Source organism: Siniperca chuatsi, linkage group LG2, assembly GCF_020085105.1.
Source record: "Siniperca chuatsi isolate FFG_IHB_CAS linkage group LG2, ASM2008510v1, whole genome shotgun sequence".
In the NCBI taxonomy this organism is placed as follows: Eukaryota; Metazoa; Chordata; class Actinopteri; order Centrarchiformes; family Sinipercidae; genus Siniperca; species Siniperca chuatsi.
Window position 1 is genome coordinate 16,878,687 of NC_058043.1, and position 17,909 is coordinate 16,896,595.

The 17,909-nt window shown below is 40.4% G+C and overlaps 1 protein-coding gene across 6 annotated transcripts in view; it reads left to right on the forward strand.

Moving 5' to 3' along the window:
- The window catches only part of bsnb (bassoon (presynaptic cytomatrix protein) b), a 72,840-nt gene that overhangs the window by 21,404 nt on the left and 33,527 nt on the right, over nucleotides 1–17,909 (forward strand). For all 6 annotated transcript variants that reach the window (XM_044182780.1, XM_044182770.1, XM_044182796.1 and 3 more), the window contains exon 3: nucleotides 2,275–3,063. In XM_044182780.1, coding sequence (XP_044038715.1) covers nucleotides 2,275–3,063 — 789 coding nt within the window. The remainder of the gene's footprint in view (nucleotides 1–2,274; nucleotides 3,064–17,909) is intronic.

A 17,909-nucleotide genomic window follows, 5' to 3' on the forward strand; every position in this document is an offset into this window, starting at 1 on the left:
AAGAGAGACCCACATCCGCCCAAACCCGCTTCTGTATAAGTGGCAGTTCAGTCTGATTATGAGGCTAAGGCAAAAGTAGATGTTATCAGCTGGGGTTAAGTTACTGTTTTAGCAGAGTTTCTTGTTAAACTAAATGTCAAAGCAAAACAGTGAGTCAGCGCTTTGCAATATGTGGAGCAATACTGCACTTTAGGTTCAGTCACTCATACTACTGTAGCTAAACTGTGAAGTGACAACTAGCCTGCTAGCTTGTATAAAGTGTTTTTGTAAGACTTTATGTAACAGATAAAATATGGAACAATGCTCTAGGCAGACAATAACATTTTGCAATTAAAACCTAATAAAAAGTACAACAACAATTACAAGTTATTACATGAGCGCAATTCAGCATATAATCAGCATACAATCACAATTACTGGAGGCAAACATATTTAGAGGACCTTTCAAGTATTACTGTCCACTTGAAATTCATCAGCAATATTATTTGATACAGTAGTATTAGTATACAATTTGGATCATATATGTATAGTAAAACTGTGTTGGTTGTTGTTGAAATAGTATTGTAGTATTAAATTGTACTTCATAGGCAATGGTTTGAGCAGTTCTCATAAACTGAAAAATACAGGCCTTACAAGAATAATCAAGAATCTTATTAGGATCATATTATGTACATAAACTATAGTATTCTTCATAGTAACTCACAGACCATGTGTATGTGTGTGAGTGTGTATGTGTTGTTTGTGTGTTTGCGTGCTTGTGTGTGAATCAATCTCCCATGGCCACAGGCTTGCAGAGACATTTGATTCCACAAGTGAAGAGATCTTTCTGCATTTTCAGTCTTCGCTTTGGCAGCTCTCAGAATACTAAAAACTCTGAGCTGAAGCTGAACCAAAATCTTCATGAATCCACCTTTACAGGCTTAAAGGGAATTTTTACCCAAAGGTATAAAGGAAAAAGCCGGCGGGCAGTCCTCCCACCTCGTTCTTTGTGCCCCAGACCTCCACCCCAGCCCCAACCCTCACACAACCTTTCACTGACTGCATTTATAATGCATTAAGGCATTATGTAATGACCACGAATGAAAGACAGCTACAATAGTGTGGCAGCTGTCAATGCACCAGGATGCCAATTACTACGAATGGCCATGTGCCATCACTAGGGCCTTTTCCTGACTTTCACCTTCTTATGTGCCTATATGGAGCAGAAAGAGAACAAGAAAGCAGATAAGAGAAGCAAAGACATAAAGGAAATGACAACAGCAGGAGAAACAAGGGGAGAATGATGAGAGGGAATGTAAGAGAAAGCAAAAAAGGGAAGAGACAAAATCAGGGGCAGTCATGAGTCAAGAGTTCACCCCATCTGTTACATTTATTTCCTACACTTTTGTTTATGGGTAAATTATGTTTACCAATAAATGCCCAATGCGGAGGTAGAAGGATGCTTAAATCCTTCCTCAATGAGATATTTCATATTATCCACAATTATTCTTTCATTCAGTCAATTTCCACACACAATTTTTCCTATTCAGAGCGGGCTGGAGGCTATCCCAGCATACATTGGATGAGGGAAAGGGAAGGCAAACCAGTCCATCACATAAACAGACCAACACACTCCTGTTCTGGAAAGAAAGTGGAGCATCGAGTAGAAACCCAGAGGAATACAGGGAGAAGAAGCAAACACCACAACCAATTTACTGTATCTTTTTTAAAGATATCTTAACTTATGTCAATAATTCAGCCTATTTTATCATCTGCAATAGTCAGTTAAACCTTTTTATCAAAGGAATAATTCAACATTTTGGGAAATATGCTTATTTGCTTTCTTGCTGAGAGTTCTCATGTCTGTACGGTAAATATGAAGCTACTATCAGCAGCAGGTTAGCTTAGCTTTGCAAACTGACTGAAAACAGGAGGAAACAGCTATCCTGGCTCTGTCAAAAGTTAACAAAACACCAGCACCTCTAAAGCTCACTAATTAACATGTTATATTTTGTTTGTTTAATCTGTACAAAAACCCAAATGTAAAATCGACATGTTTCAGTTTTATGGGGGGTTATGTGCCGGACTACTGCAGTCACTTTCTTTAGTCACCGTGAGTGGAGATGTATAGACATGAGAGTGTTATCAATCTTCTCATCTAACACTCAGCATGAAAGCGAATAAGCATATTTTCCAATATTTCTTTAATTCCCACAGTCATTTATATACTGAAAGATAAAGACTGGATACTGTAGCTTATGGTCAATGTTTTGTTTTTTGTCTTTTTCTTTTACAGGTTCAAGAGTGGCTATGTCTGAACTGTCAGATGCAGAGAGCGTTGGGGATGGACATGACCACACCACGCTCCAAGAGTCAGCAACAGATACACTCTCCTTCTCATGCAGCCAAACCAGAACTTAAACCTGATGCTTCAACTCAGCCTGCATCCCAGACACAGATCCCTCCTCAGATGCAGCCTCCAGCGCAGGTCCATCCAGCACCTGGCCCTACCAAACAGACTGGTCCAGCTGGCCCAGGTCAGCAACAAGCAAAGCTCCCTCCAGGGGCAGTCCCTCTCCCTGGCATGGCCAAGGCGCCGTCCCAGCCTGATCTGTCCCGCAGTTCTCCCGCCCACCAACCCCAGCACCCCCGCCAGGACCAGACTCGCAGTGCGGGGAGCTCCCCTTCACGACAACCCCCACCTCCAGAGCAGACTTTTGGGAAGTTGTTTGGCTTTGGAGCTTCTCTCCTTAACCAAGCCAGCACTCTCATATCTGAGACTACTCAACCCCAACAACAGCCCCCAAAACCAGCCCCCAAACCAGGAGGACCTCCTGGTCCAGGGCCTGGGGCAAGTAAACCCTCAGGACCTCAGCCTGCACAACAAGGGCCTCGAGCCCCTACTCAGCAGCAACAACAGCCTGCTCCCCCAGACTCCTCTAAACCCAAAGCTTGTTGTCCTCTCTGCAAGACAAACCTCAACATTGGCAACACAGCAGAACAACCCAACTACAACACCTGCACACAGTGCCACCACCAAGTGTGCAACATGTGTGGGTTCAATCCCACTCCACACCTAGTTGAGGTAAGACTTTGATTTGATCTGTTTTGCTTTCAATTGTGTGTAACAAAGTGTCAACTGGCCTACAACGGCTTCCAGACCATGGGTTCACTAAATGAAATGATGTATTGACTTGTTTCTGTGCAAAATGCTGTGTCATAGTACAGTTGAATGGGTTGTGTTGTTATCTATTTCTGGCTGCCTGGTCTTGTAGTGAATAGCTGCATTTTACAGGGGATACCTGTGAGCATGAATCAAGTATTTGGCTTCAAGTGCTGTCAAATGGCCAACAATTTCCTCCACTTTTTGTATGTTTATGCTGGTTCTATTGTTTCTTAGTATTTTTTAAGAATGATCCATTATTGTTCGCTCTCATTCTTTAACACAGAGGGATCAACAGATACTTCAAAATATTTATTACAAAGGACTCGTACAAAAGAACATTTCTGCATAAGAATGGTTGATATTTGGATTTTTATGCTTCAGGTTCATGCAGCTTGTACAGACAATGCTTTATGTAGGCCTGGGCGCTTTTCTCCTACCTTTATCTCTCTCTGTTTCTCAGTCAGGACCTGCTCTGTTCTGCTCTGTCAGGGCCTTTCATGTAGTTAGCAGAGTGAAGTCCAGGCTGTGACTCACCTCATCAGTGTGCACTCTGCCTTGGAGCTGCACAGAAATATATGACGAATCTACAGGCAACGGAGCCTTATCAAGTTCAATTTAATGGATAATCTTAGTATTGATTAGTCACATCCAGGGGTCAGCTGAGGGTATATTCCTCCCTTAAGTGCCCCCTTGTCCTCTGTCATATAGTTGGTAAGAGCAGGGACTTGCAGTGGCTTCCAGAGCCAGGCAATAACAGAGTTTAATTATGCAAATCAAGTCCAATTGAATGATAGCAGTAATAACAGGCTTTCTGCAGAGCGCTGGCTTTTTATGGGCGAGCCTTGTCTTCCCAGGCATCTGGTTGTCACAGGCACTAGCACAGGCCATTCATAGATTGCTATGGAAACAGAGATAATTTGTTTGTCAGGCGTCCCTTTCATGCTTGGCTGCTAAGATGCTGAGAGTCTACAAAAACTTTCAGACTGCTGTTGCTCCGTTTTCATGAGACACTCTGTTATTAGGTGTGTTGTGTTTCTGCTCTGCTGGCTACGGTCTGCAACTCAATCCCGCATAAGGGGCATTCTTTCCAAACCTGTGAACAGTTTTTGTTGTCATTCCATGTGAGCTGGCAAGTTGGTCACTCCAGAGTGGGTGAGAACCATTTGGACATGGTGTGAAGCTTTGTACTTTGAATCTAGTTTTCTCAGCTTGATTTCCACAGCCTGTCTTCTCATCCTCTCCTAATCTCTCCAAACTTTTCTGTTTCTCCATTTCTTTTTCTCTGTCTTTTCCTGCCTGTCGCAGGCTAAATTGTAATCACTGCTTCCTGGTTTGGCTTCCTGGTGGCTGAACAACTGGGTAATGACAACTGTTTACCAATTAAATAGATACATTTATTAAAGCACAAGACTAGCAATATTCTATGTTCTTGTTCAACAAATTCCATGAAAGACCAAAACAAACAATGCGTTAGTCCATCTTTCAATACTTTCTGACTTCCCTGCCCTGTCTGTGGCTCTCAGCCTGAAGCCCATGGGTTTTTACTGAAGATGTAAATTTAAAAACAGGTCATGAATATATATTTTAATTTAAAAAAAAAAGGCTAAATAATTTCCTAAAACAGCTGAGCACTGCAGTTTTTAGCAAATGTTACTCAAGCAGAAGTAAGTAATGTTTTTGTTGGGGACTATTTTTAGTTGCACAGTTGGTAATGAGTGCTTACAGCAGCACTACGGTGTATGTGCTCAAAATTAACTACAGTGCCCATGTTCATGTCAATGAAGGAACATGTCACCCAGTGCAACGGTGTGGCTTAATGATGTTTTTGGATAACAATGGAGGTCTACTGCACAGTTACTTGCAGTTATGTCAAGCTTTGGCTACACAGACAACACTTGTTAGTATGATAGTTGAATTGGTTTTGGTATTTTCTTGGTGTTGTTGTTAGTAAAAGAAAATATAGAACAGCACTAGATTTCTTCTTCAAGGCTCAATTGTATTTATTTTTTCTTTTCAGATTTTATTTTGTAAAAGGAGCAAATCAGTTTTAACTGATTGTCACTTGGATTATATGTCCCTGTCTATCCAAAAGTTGCTGTTTTTTCAGGTGCAAGAAGAAGCAGTTTACAGTAAACAGTCCTCCTGCGATGTTGACATCTCAGGAAATGCTTCCACTAATAGAAACTGACAACGCAAATGGGGTAAAAATGCAAATGAGCAGCTGATTATGTGCCAAAGTAATTAAAGCAATTAAAAAACAACAATAAATAGTTAAACCACAGTAGCTATAAAAAGTAGTCGGCCCACCTTGGACTTTTTCAGGTTTTACTTTTTTACCGCATTGAATTACAAATTGACCAAAATTAATTACAAATATAAAATTCTGAAATATTGATTATTAAATGTTCACTGCCTTTACTATGTCACACCTAGAGCATCACTTGTAATAGAAGTCCTGTAATGAAATTTTCTGTAACAGTATTTAGGGAGGATTATTTTATATGATCTGTAGCTTGTGGAAAATAAATAGAAAAATGCACCCCATGAGTGACACAATGCATAATTCATTCAAAACAAATTAGGCTGAGCTGTATCATATAAAAAAATAGTCAGCCCCCTTTTAATCTGTGATGAGACGATGAGTGCCAGCCTCTGTGCGAGAACGAATGGAAGAACGGAGGAGGAGAGAAAGGAAAGAGGTGATAGATTGAGAAGGAGGAGGAGGAAGAGAGTGAGAATCAGAGATAATGAGTGAGAGGAAGCCAACTGTTTCTTATGTTACACAATATTTCACATCAATTAGTGCTGAAAGTCATGTGTGGCTCTGAGTAAATAAGATGTCCTTGTTTTGGGACCGTTTCCTCCGCCATTATGCTTCTCAAGGAGATTAAAACCAACCTTGTGTCCTTGTCGTCTCTCCAGAGTTTGGTTGTAAATAGAACAAAAAATGTTTTCACTGGAGTGTCTGTTGATCAATCTCATTTACAGGACACTGCATGTCAATCCTCATTCCTGAATTCCTCTGTCTTTCTGTGTCTCCTTCTGCTAGCACAGGCTACTCCAGCTTACTGATGCAGATGCAGCCATGCCTTAGTTTTTTTTTTTACTATAAATACAGGTGGAGGTGTGTTTGACACAATGCATTGTTTCATTTCCCAGCAGTCTCACTATAACATTATTCTTTCATTGCCAGTTTTCCCATACGCCTAACATTTCGTCCCCATGGTTGGGCAGGCGCACTGATCTGACTCTTTCTGTGTCTATTATTATGATATAGAAGTGTGCCCTGTTTAACGAGACGGAGGCCCTGAGTGGATCATTAGTAAAAGGACTGAATTCCTCACAGAACTGTAGAAAAAGTGTAGAGAAACAGAAAACATAGCTCATCAATAATTCAATGAGGGAGAACATTATAAATAGTTCATGCAGTGTGGAGCAGTGAGAGAGCTGTGTTTGATTCCTCATGTCACATAAGGTCAGTGTGTGTTAATGCCTGTGTGTATATATGTGCACGCATGCATGTGTGTGAGGGGGGAAATGCATATGTACTGGTGCATGTTAGTTTTACTGCAGGTGTCTGTTTGTATCAGGAGCCTGGTTGTGTTAGAATCAGATATGATTTATTAGGGAATCAAATACTGTTCTTGAACTTACAAAAAGTCTACTTACTCTTTCAGAACGTATATTTGGTCCATCATATCAAACATATTCTTTAACTCTTCTGAGCAGTTTTATTCCTACATTTATACTCTTCAGCCTAAACATGCCTTTTTAACTTCTAAATAAGAGCTCTCTCATCCTCTAGAATATTAAGGTAGATCAGACAAACTTCAGTTTAATATTTGCATATCCTGGTGGTGTGTCAACAAAATAAACTTCAGCTGTGGTCTTTCCTGGCTCTGGTCCTTGATCACAAAGATTTGGTCTGCCAGAAACAATACAGAACTGAAATAAGGCCAGCGTTTAAATAACTTTTTTACATCAACATATTTACCTACAAATGACTTATTATTTTACAATCTATCTGCTACTTACCTACTCATTATGTCACCTTTACCAACATGCAGTCATTGTGCTGTTTATGATGAAGCCATAGACACCCATAGGACACACATATATGCACACACACAAGGGCACCCTTGCAGTCTCATTCTGTAATATGCTCGGCTGTGACAAAGCAATTACAGTCAGAGACTGGGCAAACAGAGACCTTTTAACAGTCTGTAACACTTTCTGCAGTAACTGTATATTGGCTCAGTTTTATGTGCCTAGAACACAGGATGCAGTAAACTATGTGGTTAGCACATCAGGAAATACTGATAATGAGACATAGCAGATAAGGCATTGTGTAGCACACAATTTACCCTTTAAAAATTTCACATTTTGAAACATTTCTTCATAAAAATGGAGCAAGATGTTGACTCAGCTGAAGAATCACTTATATCCAACAGCTACTGAGAGCTATACACAGATTAAATCCATATCTTGAATTATAGAAATTCTTGATGGAAATTCTATTAATTTCTATTTTTAGATTCAGGATTATAAATTGCTCGAGACTGCATCACCCATGAGGTCACACCGGGCATACATTAAACATTTGTAGAACATGTAGTATTTGTGAATGTGTCACAGCTCTGCAGGAAGACAGTTGCCACTCTCACACAGAGAGCCACAGTATAGATGAACATGTCATTCTCATTCTCAAAGATGCTGGAACTGTTTTCTGAAGGTTGGCACCAGCCTGTGTCTCCCTCAGGAGTCCCATCCAAAGCCAGATGGCTGCCGGCATTAGGCATCCAAGCCTGCAGTGCTCAGCCTGGCTGCTCCCAGGCTCAGTGACGATGGTACACCATCACAGATTCAAGCGCCCACCCGGCCTCAATCAGCTGCTCACCACCTTTTAATACTTCCATATTCCTTTGCGCTGCATGTAGTATGTGCTTATACAAGCCAGCGCATATACAGTTCTGGTACAAGAATTCAGATTCACATGCACATGCTTCTTACACATGTTGCACTTGCCAGGATGCATGTATTCAAACACATACATACAGTGGGACCTGAGTTTTTGATTGTGTTGGGTACAGACACAAAAATGGTTTTATTTGTAGTTCATAAAGACTAACAACAATAACACCATTATATTACTATAGTTAGATACAAATAACTGATTTGATAAATAAATTATATGATTACCCATAACCACATCTTCTTGTGATTTTAGTCATTTCAACAATCCATATATTGAATTGAGCTAATGGTAGCATCTGCTTCTTTTTAAAATAAGACATTTTCCAGCACTGCAAACACCCACAAACATACTCATATACAGTATGGACACCCACACACATCATACGTATATGTACGTCACCCTCCTGTTGTCTTATTTCAAATGTATTAAATGGGTGATCTGTGTGATCCTGACTTGCCTCGCTGTAAAACTGCCAGTATGCCAAAGCAGAAATAGATTCTTATGAAATATTTAATTGTTGGCTTGTACTTAAATTTATTTCAGCTCTTTCTCAAATGTCTCGAAGTTTTGCAGATTTAGGTGATGTGCCATATACATAAAATGCTCCACTTGACTTTCTTTAACGTTTCGTTCACTTGTTTGTCTTGTTTAAGTTGTAGTCAGGATGGATCTACACATGCACTGTCCTTCCCTTTGCATGTTTCAGTGCTCCTCTACTTCTGTTTGCGTTCCTCTTCCTCGACATGCCTTAGTTGGAGACTGCTTGCTCTTGACACATTGATTGAATTGGCAATTACTTCTGGTTGAATCGCTCGCAGTTGACATTGCAACACGGGTACTCAACCCTCTTGATTCAGTCTGCGCTCTGTTGATTTAGTAGAAATAGCAGGGCGAGCATTTTAAAACCTCTGCACATAAGAGTATTTATAAGAGGTGATACACACACAAACAAAAAGAGACAGAGAGATGGGTGTGTTTCTCTCGTAGAAGGAGCTAATAGTTGAGAGTGTTTCTAATCCATGTTGAGGGAGTGTAGTGATCCCCATGAGTATGGTGCTTAACCCCAACACACCATTGTAAAGATCCACCCACACAAATAAGTGCCATCTGAGAATAGTAAGCCTTGTTGGATGATTAAACTGAGACAATGCCATTTTGACTTTGCCTGATAAATACATTAGCGTTGAAGAGACTGTAATGGTGAAACAAAGGTTTTCTATCTAAATCCTGTATTTCTAATGAGGCGGTTCATGTTCAGTTTAAATGACATGAGGCATGTTTACCCCAAATCCTTGTGCCACAGTATACCCACTGATAAAATTCAGTGTGTGACAGGAAGACAGGAAGGTGATGTGTGATGTGAAGCAATGACTGCTTCCTGTTGAGATTATGTGGCACCCAGCACAGATGGCTCGCTGGTTTGGAGGCTTAAATGCCACTCACTCTCATCTCTGGGACCTTTGTGTTTGGCAGCAGGCTCTGGGCTCAGACTGAGTTGGAGTTGCATACACTTTGTCTAAACTCTTGTATATCACAGACCCGGTGAGAGAGCCAAAGCAAAGCTCCCACAACTGCTTTTCCATTCCAGTCTCATTTGTTGTACTTTTTAAGATTTTTGAAATCTTGAAATCTTTGAAATCAGCGCTGTTTTTCCTGATTCTAAACCTGAGAGTGACAGGAAATAGAAAAGGGGGAGAGGAAAAGCTACAATGACTAGCACCTTTTGACAGTGGAATTGCATTGTATGTGCTTCACTCTGCTAAGCTTCTGTGCATCTCAAGTGTTCATTTGTCATGAGATGTCTTTGAGGTCAACTTCGACCTGTTCCAAGCCCTGCCAGCACCAGGAGCAATATCAGCTCTTTTGATGAATGACTATCTAGGAGCACAGTGACCATATTGAACTTGAATTACCCCTCCAGGCCTTTTCTGTGGTTCTATCTTCAAATGCCCTTCCTCTCCTACCTTGTGAGCAAATGTGCTTTGAAGCCTACCAGGGACCTCAGCATTGGCTTAATCACCTCTTCAGAACTCATCATCTTCAAGGCCTGGTGGCTATGCTAACGAGCTTTAGCGATGCTCCAGGGGCCCCTGGCAGTGCTGTGTCTATCCTCGCTGTCAGAGCCACAGAGGTGGGCTGGAGCAGTCCTCCCACCCCTGTTTCTGGGCCCTCCTGTCTCAACACATCACTTCACCCGCCTCATTGGTGCTCCCGCTCTCTCTTCCCCGCAGCGCCACAGGCATGCGACTACTCCCTAATGCTGACATTAGAAAAGAAGGAGGGGGTTAGTTGAGTGTGCGCTATGCTTAGAGGCTGCAGATACTAAAAGGCTGGCGACACAAATGTGAGATTATGGAACGGAGATTTGTAGTTGTATGTCAGGAGAACAAAAAAACACAGCCAGACAGAGGGAGAGCTATAATGAAAGGGAGCAAGAGATTGAGAGACAAAATGAAAGAGATAAAGCTCACTGATCACTCAGATATTACATTTAACCCCTTGCTAATCTTCTCAATGCTGCAGCTGTCGGGCAGCAATGGAGATGACCAGATCAGTTAGTGAGGGTCTAGGCTGCTGCTCTGTGCAGCGGCCTGACAACAATAACAATAATAGCAAAAGCAGCATGAGGACCATTACACTCAGCCAGAGTGATGGTCCTCCCACTGCCTCCATTAGTGAAGACACCGGGGCTCAACTGCCAGTGCAGTTAACTGCTGGGGGCGTAACACAACAACCAAAGGAAGGGTAATAGTTCTTAATGGGTTCACTTGGTCACTGTCATTTACCTGCCTTCTTATAAACACCTTACTTCACAAACCAACACACAGGGGTTCTTTTTGGTCTCAAATGTATACTTGGTTACTTTTTTTTAAAGCTGGATTAGGGATCCCTGTGCTTTTTACACCAGTTAATGTACAAAATGATGCAGCAGAGATGTCTGATCAATCTACTATACTGAACTACACAACTCACCACACCATGTGCCACCTTCCCATCCTTCCATTAACAACTCTAATGGGTAAAATGACCACAGTACATATAGGTGAAATGAAATATATTTCCAACGACCATGCCAGTCTCTTAAAGCTAGGGTAGGTAACGTTGGAGAAACTAGCAAGAGACAGCTAGATTTTGAAAGTATCCGACCAAAATAATCCCACCCACTTCCTTCAGGCCTCCCTCCAAAGCCACTCCCCCAAAACACATTTAGATGCACAATGAGTGCACGGGCAGAGTGCATGCAGGTAGGTATGTAAGTAGGTAGGTAGGTAGATAGATAACCAGGTAGCCCATCCAATCATTTCATTTAGGCCGAATGAAATGATTGTATGGACTTATTACAGCCCTGCGACAGCCACAGATTTTTTTCAGAGCATTTGATTTATTGATTGGGATGTAAAGAGAATTTCAACAAATATAACAAAAAATGTTTCTGAAATACATTACCTACCCTAGCTTTGAATGGTTTAAATAGCCCCTATACATGTATGAGCTAATGTATTCATGTATTATCAATAGTAAGCCATTTTTTCTGTATAGACAAGTTGCTAGTTGAGACATCAACAAATGATTTTCAGACGAAGTACGAGACAAGCCCAAAGTGGCAGCCAGTTTATCCTCAAATTAACTTTTTCTTCAGGTAATGTTGTCAAGTTTTTACTGTTTTTTGTCTTTAAAGGCCCTGATAACCTATTTTCTCATCTTACTATGAGCAATGAGGGCCTACATGATCACAGCTTATGTCAAAGGTACAATAGTTTGGTTATTTCATATGAGAGATTTTGTCTGTGCTCTTCTCAGTGGTTTAAAGTGGACGGGACTCAGTTGGAAAACCATGATGTCACACATTTATGTGCACCAATCAGGATTTAGCAACATTTGAATCAAATATGATGACAGTTGTGGGTTGTTTGCTTATGTTGCCAAATCCGTTTGATCACTTGCCAAATCTAATCAAACCTTACCCACAATGTCCCAATGAAGCAAATTAGCTGAGTGTTAAACTCTTAAATAATACTTAATTATGTTTTATTCTTTCCAAATGTTGATTGTTGTTCAATTAGTAATTAATATTTAACATTATATTGAATTTTTATTTTATTTTTTACATTTTCAGAGGCTTTAAAGATTATTAATCTTCTGTGGTCAATTTCCTTGTAAGTCACACATCTGTCTCATAAGGTATATGTTTTAGTTCATTTGAAGTGTTCATAAAGACTTGCCATTGCCATTTCTTTGCGTAACGTGTATCAGATAAATTGCTTTATAGATTTTAGATGAGTTTTTAGTAGCTTCTTGTGTGTGACCACAGTCCTGTAACTGCTTTTGTCTTTAATTGACATTTTGTATAGTGGATTGTCACTACTTACCTCCCCCATATGTACAAGTCCCATGCTCACTCAAAGCATGTTGATGTCCATGCTGCCCTACAGACTTGCTAACCAAGTTAAAATGTGTGCTTGGCTGCAATGAACAACATGCCTGAAAGACTAGTGTAGTATCAGTAGACATATATTTTTGCTGGACTTGTTCCAGTAAAGTAGTAATCTGACTAGACGCTGGTGATCGGTTGCAGCTTGAGTAACCTGTCTAAAAGATAAATGTGAGATACGTGAATTGTATTTGCTTGGCTGATAGCTGTAGATTTGCCTGGCAGGAGTATTAGAAACTCATCTGAAATAAAACAGGGCTGAGGGGACAGCCTGATTAACTTATATATGCGACGAGACTTGTTTGGGCTTGGCTGCCAACCACAGTGTAAAATAGGTTTGTTTGGCTGCAGCTTGATTAACATTTTGGAAAACAGATGTATGTTTAGAGGTTTGAGTTTTGTTTTTGCCACTGCCTTTATTCTGTTTTTGCCTCAGAGGCATTTTGCAGAACGCACATCTGACTGTTTAATCTTCCTGTGTGTCCATGGGAGTGAGCAAATCACCCATGGCAACACCCATCCTCTGTATGATGCTGCAGACAAATTATACTGTTATTGACGAGTGCATACATCTGGCTTAATCTCATTCAGCCACAGTGGAATTCTGTGTGTTGTTATCTTTTTGACATTAAACCTGGATGCTGATTAAAGCCAGAAAAGGTGGAGAACGGTGAATGAGTCAGGAAATATGACTGTACAAGGAGGTAGGTAGTGTAGGAAGGAAATAAGACACACCAAAGACTTCTTATTATACTGACTGCATTAGACAGTTTGACCACAGAGAGAAGTGCATTCACTAAACTAAGATGAGCTGAGCTGTGTGCTGCCGCTCTGGGTGCTTTTTAAGCAATATTGTAGAGGGATAAACATTGCAATTCATCCTCAATATTCTCAGGGCAAATTAGCAGAGCCAGGCTAAAAGGCTTACCAAAAACAAAACAAAAACAAAACTAAGGAAACAGTTAAATAACACCCTTTGCCTTTAGAAAAGCTTCAGTCACCCTTTGAATGCTGTCTTACAAGTCCTGAAGTGTGTGAAGTGGGATATTGGATTGTTCTTGTCCTCTAGGAAAGATTTCACTTTCTTGAGGGATGAAGGAGGTGGATCCACAGAATCTCCCTTAAAGATTCAGTTATATTTAGACACGGTGGAGGCGATAGATTAGGGTTATTATATGCCTTGTTTAGTAGTTTAGTTCCTCATATATGGTGATTTGGTAATGGTAGTTTTTATGGATTTAGACAACTCTTGGGTTATTTTAAGGTGCCATTTAGGTTGTTGCTAAGAGGAAATCTTTTACATAATGGTATTAGAAATTTTATTCAGAATGTCATTATCACATGTCTGTTTGATTTAGATTTTTGTGTCATTTGTCTTGATAAAGAGATTTTTTTTCTCAATGAGACTTTCAAATAAAGGATTAATTAAAAAAATATAAATCGTACATTTTACCACATGTACTGTGTGATTCTTGCAGATGTTTTCCAATGGAGAGTGCTGCTGATATCTTTACAGATCCAGAACTGTAACAAACAATGTGTCCTTTAAGGGCTTTCTCTATATGTAAACCTGCCCAGATGTAGCAGAAAGGGTAGAAATATCATTCACGAGTCTGTGTGCGCCAGACTCACTTTAAAAAGATGTGTGGTTAGAAATATTTTTTCAGACAAAATGATCTTGTGGGATTACTTGGATGTCTCGGTGCTTCTGTTTTATTTATGTATCGAGAGCCCCCTACTGAGGAAGGACAGTCTCACCAATGTGATCGGCCCATGTGTGCTGGGCACCTGTTGCCCCTGATGAAACAAATAGAAACAGACAGAATAAGTAAATAAAGAGCAGAAAACATGACTTGAACCTGTGCTACCCAGCCCCTGGAGGGACAGCAGAGACACACACACGTAATGGCAGATGACACACTGTTGTCCTGCAGTAACTCACTCTACTGTAGAAAAAAGTTATTTCACATGTAGACTGCCACGGTTTTAGAAAAACATAAATCTTCTACTGTAAACACTTTGGTAATATGCTTGTTTGTGCACATCAGTCACTTAATAATCAAGTAAGGGATAGGGTTAGCTTTTAAGATCTGCTTGTACGATAATTTTTCTATGCAAAAAAACCCATTACATTATAAGTTTATAACATTAATTAGTGCATCCATGTCTCTCTTTTTAGCCATGCTAGCAGCATCACTCTATGGATGGATGAGAATGTCGTTCAGCCGGTCAATTGATCTTCCCAGAAGATGAATTGTTATCACTTTGGTGATCCCTTAACTTTTCATCTAGCGCCATCATCAGGTCAAATTTTCAATTTCTCCAAATTATGACCAAATACCTGCAGAACTAATGACATACCCATCAGCCTCAGCTGTACTTTGTGTTTAGTGCTAATTAGCAGATGTTGGCATGCTAACATGCTAAACAAAGCTGGCGAAGAAGGTAAACATTATACATACTGAAAGTAAGCATGTTAACATTGTCATTGTGAGCATGTTAGCATGCTGACATTAGCATTTAGCTCAAAGCACCGCTTTGTCTAAGTACAGTGTTTACATAGCTGCTAGTGTGGCTGTAGACTGATAAAATATATAGCAACTTAGCTGTTTTTGAATGTTATTCCAATGTGTACACAAGGTTGCACAGTAAGGAATTTAATCTTTTTCAGATTTGTTTATTAGGTGTGTATTGAGGTAGATTAGAGCTGGATAGGGGCAGTGGCAGTTGAGCTGGGATGTGCAGAGGCTTGTGCAAAACTCATTGATGATCATCTATTGTATTTTGTATGTTAATTTCGAATACACTGAGTCGAGCTCTATATGAGTGACTCTGAATGTAGTTGAATCCTGCTTGCTCAGTGGATGATCCTTCATTTCCTCACTAATCCACAGGACTGACCACGTGTCCCCATTGAAGGAGTCCCAGGGGATTGACCTATATACCTGCTGACTCTTACTGACCTGTCACAGCCGTGGCGTGGCACAGCCTGGCACACTGCTGTAACATGTGCTCGCTCACGCTTCACACTGTGCACTTGGTAGTCTTAAACCACTGTTCATTCATACTGTAGGTAATAGAAATGGATCTGGTGGTTTAAAGGGCTCTGATAGAGTAACCTGCTCTGCTGATCTTTGAATCTTATTGTGAATATTACTGCATTGAAACACGATTGAATACAGTGAGTATGGTTATTTGTAGTGAATTTTATTTTCAATGAATGTAAACTTCGACTGCTACTGTTGCATTTTTGTTTACATTTGTTTATGTCTGTACTTGCAGTGTGTTTAGGTGTTCCTGCTCCTTTACTTGTATTAAACGTGTGTGCATCTACGTGTCCGGGCACCAAACTGTGCATGACATATTTCCCCACTCACCTTAAACTCATCCCATTCACACCTGCTTGGCAGCGTGCCCCTGCGCACGTGGTAGTTAATTATTCACACTGACCCTCTGCTCCCCTGACCTTCATTTGTTACAAATTAATTATGACTGTAATTAATTGTGTCGTATGCCTCATTAATCTCTCTGAGACACAGAACTTGAAGGTTTATTATGATGATTTCTGCCTTTGTTGTTACATAGTTATCCTCTTTATATCAGTTCTTTGTTCTTAGAAGGTTTACATGGCCATCGGTTTTGTTGTGCATTGTCAAAAAAAATTTACAGTTAGGTAATGACCAAGGCTGTTTTGATGGGAAAGATGTGAAAGCTATTGTTGAATTATTTGGGGATAACTCATGTAAGAAGAAGGATAGACAAAGTTTGACATTTAGAAGTAAAACTTTGCAGGATTACGCATGATGCATGACAGTGTTGCTGCACATGTTTAATATTGCCATGCACTGCAGCCACGTTTCCATTTGCTCACTTTCCTCGCAGGAAGTTTGTTGCTGTCTTTCTAACATTGCCTCAGTTTTCTTTTACATTCGTGATTTCTATTGCGCCATGAAAACTGCCACTTAGTGGGAAGTGATCTTCCTTTCCTTCCTGGTAATGAGCACCTAAAATATTACATCTCGGTGAGGTATGTGACGGCGTTTAATGACAGCTGACATTTCTTGATCACAGCTTGTGGTCTGGTTCCTGGCAGAGAAACCATGCGGGGGACAGACTCTTGCTGTGAATTGACTGACAGTGAGAGGGGAATACGGAGGTTGTGTAGGTTACACTCAGTATGTCTGCATGCACATGTGTTCGTACACTCACGCATATTAAAATATACCGGTGTGTACGTGTGTGTGACGATGGGGGGGTTGCTGACACCACCAATAGTGCAGGGAATAAGAGCTAAGATGATAAAAAGGTTGGTGTTAAATATGCAGCCTGCTCAAAGTGCAATATTTAGCAGGATGCTTGAATCTGACTCTGTGAGTGTTTGTTGTTGCTGTGCATTCATGTTGTTGTGTGGGTGTGTATGCTCCCACGAGGCTCCATATCTCTCTATGAAATTCTGCACTCTCTGGCTCCCTCCATGGGTAGGAAGTGTTCCATAATGCTCTTGCCTCACCAGCAGTTTGGCTCTGTAGGTCTGTTATCTGTGCACATTTCTGGTAAATATTACTTTTGTGCATTTTGGCCTTTATTTCATGGTTGCAAGAGAAGGTCTGTGATTTATGACTAGGATTCTGAGTTGAGCTGTTGAGCAATGTGACCTTTTATCTAAGCCCTGTAGAGAAAAAGGTGTGACGTACAGTATAGTATTTTTAAGGCAGATCACAGAGTCCACCGGGGGCATTCTTAGTAGTGATCTCTCTACGGTAGCCCTGGGGGTCAAAACAAAATGACCTTTCACCATACACAACAACATTTCACAAAACTGCAGCTATACTCGTACATGGGAAGATGAGGCCATGAGATGCGGAGGGCATATCCAGTACAAACTCTAGTCAGAAATCATGCAACGACACCGAACGACACACTGCAGGGAGCAAGAGCAGGAAATTGACTTGTCAAGGTATAGCTTTTTCACTAAAGCCAAAGGCTTAAACGATTGGCCAGTTAGCCATCTAAGGGACGTCCATGTAACTGATCATTCTAGTTAACTTTAACACATGTCCAGAGTGTCATCAGTTGCCAACAACACAAACAACCAATCAACAACTTGGGTTCTGTCCAATCACAAACAAGAAGTGTTGTCCCACCCTTTACGTAATCTGAAATGTTGTGTTTTGTAAAATGTTGTTGTGTTTTGTAAAATGTTGTTGTGTTTTGTGAAGTATTGTGTTGTTTTGTGTAATTTTGTTGTGTTTTCAGAAATGTTGCTGTGTTTTGTGAAATGTTGTTGTATTTTGTGAAATGTTGTGTTTTCAGAATTTTTTATTTTTTTTAAATGTTGTGTTTTGTGAAATGCTGTTG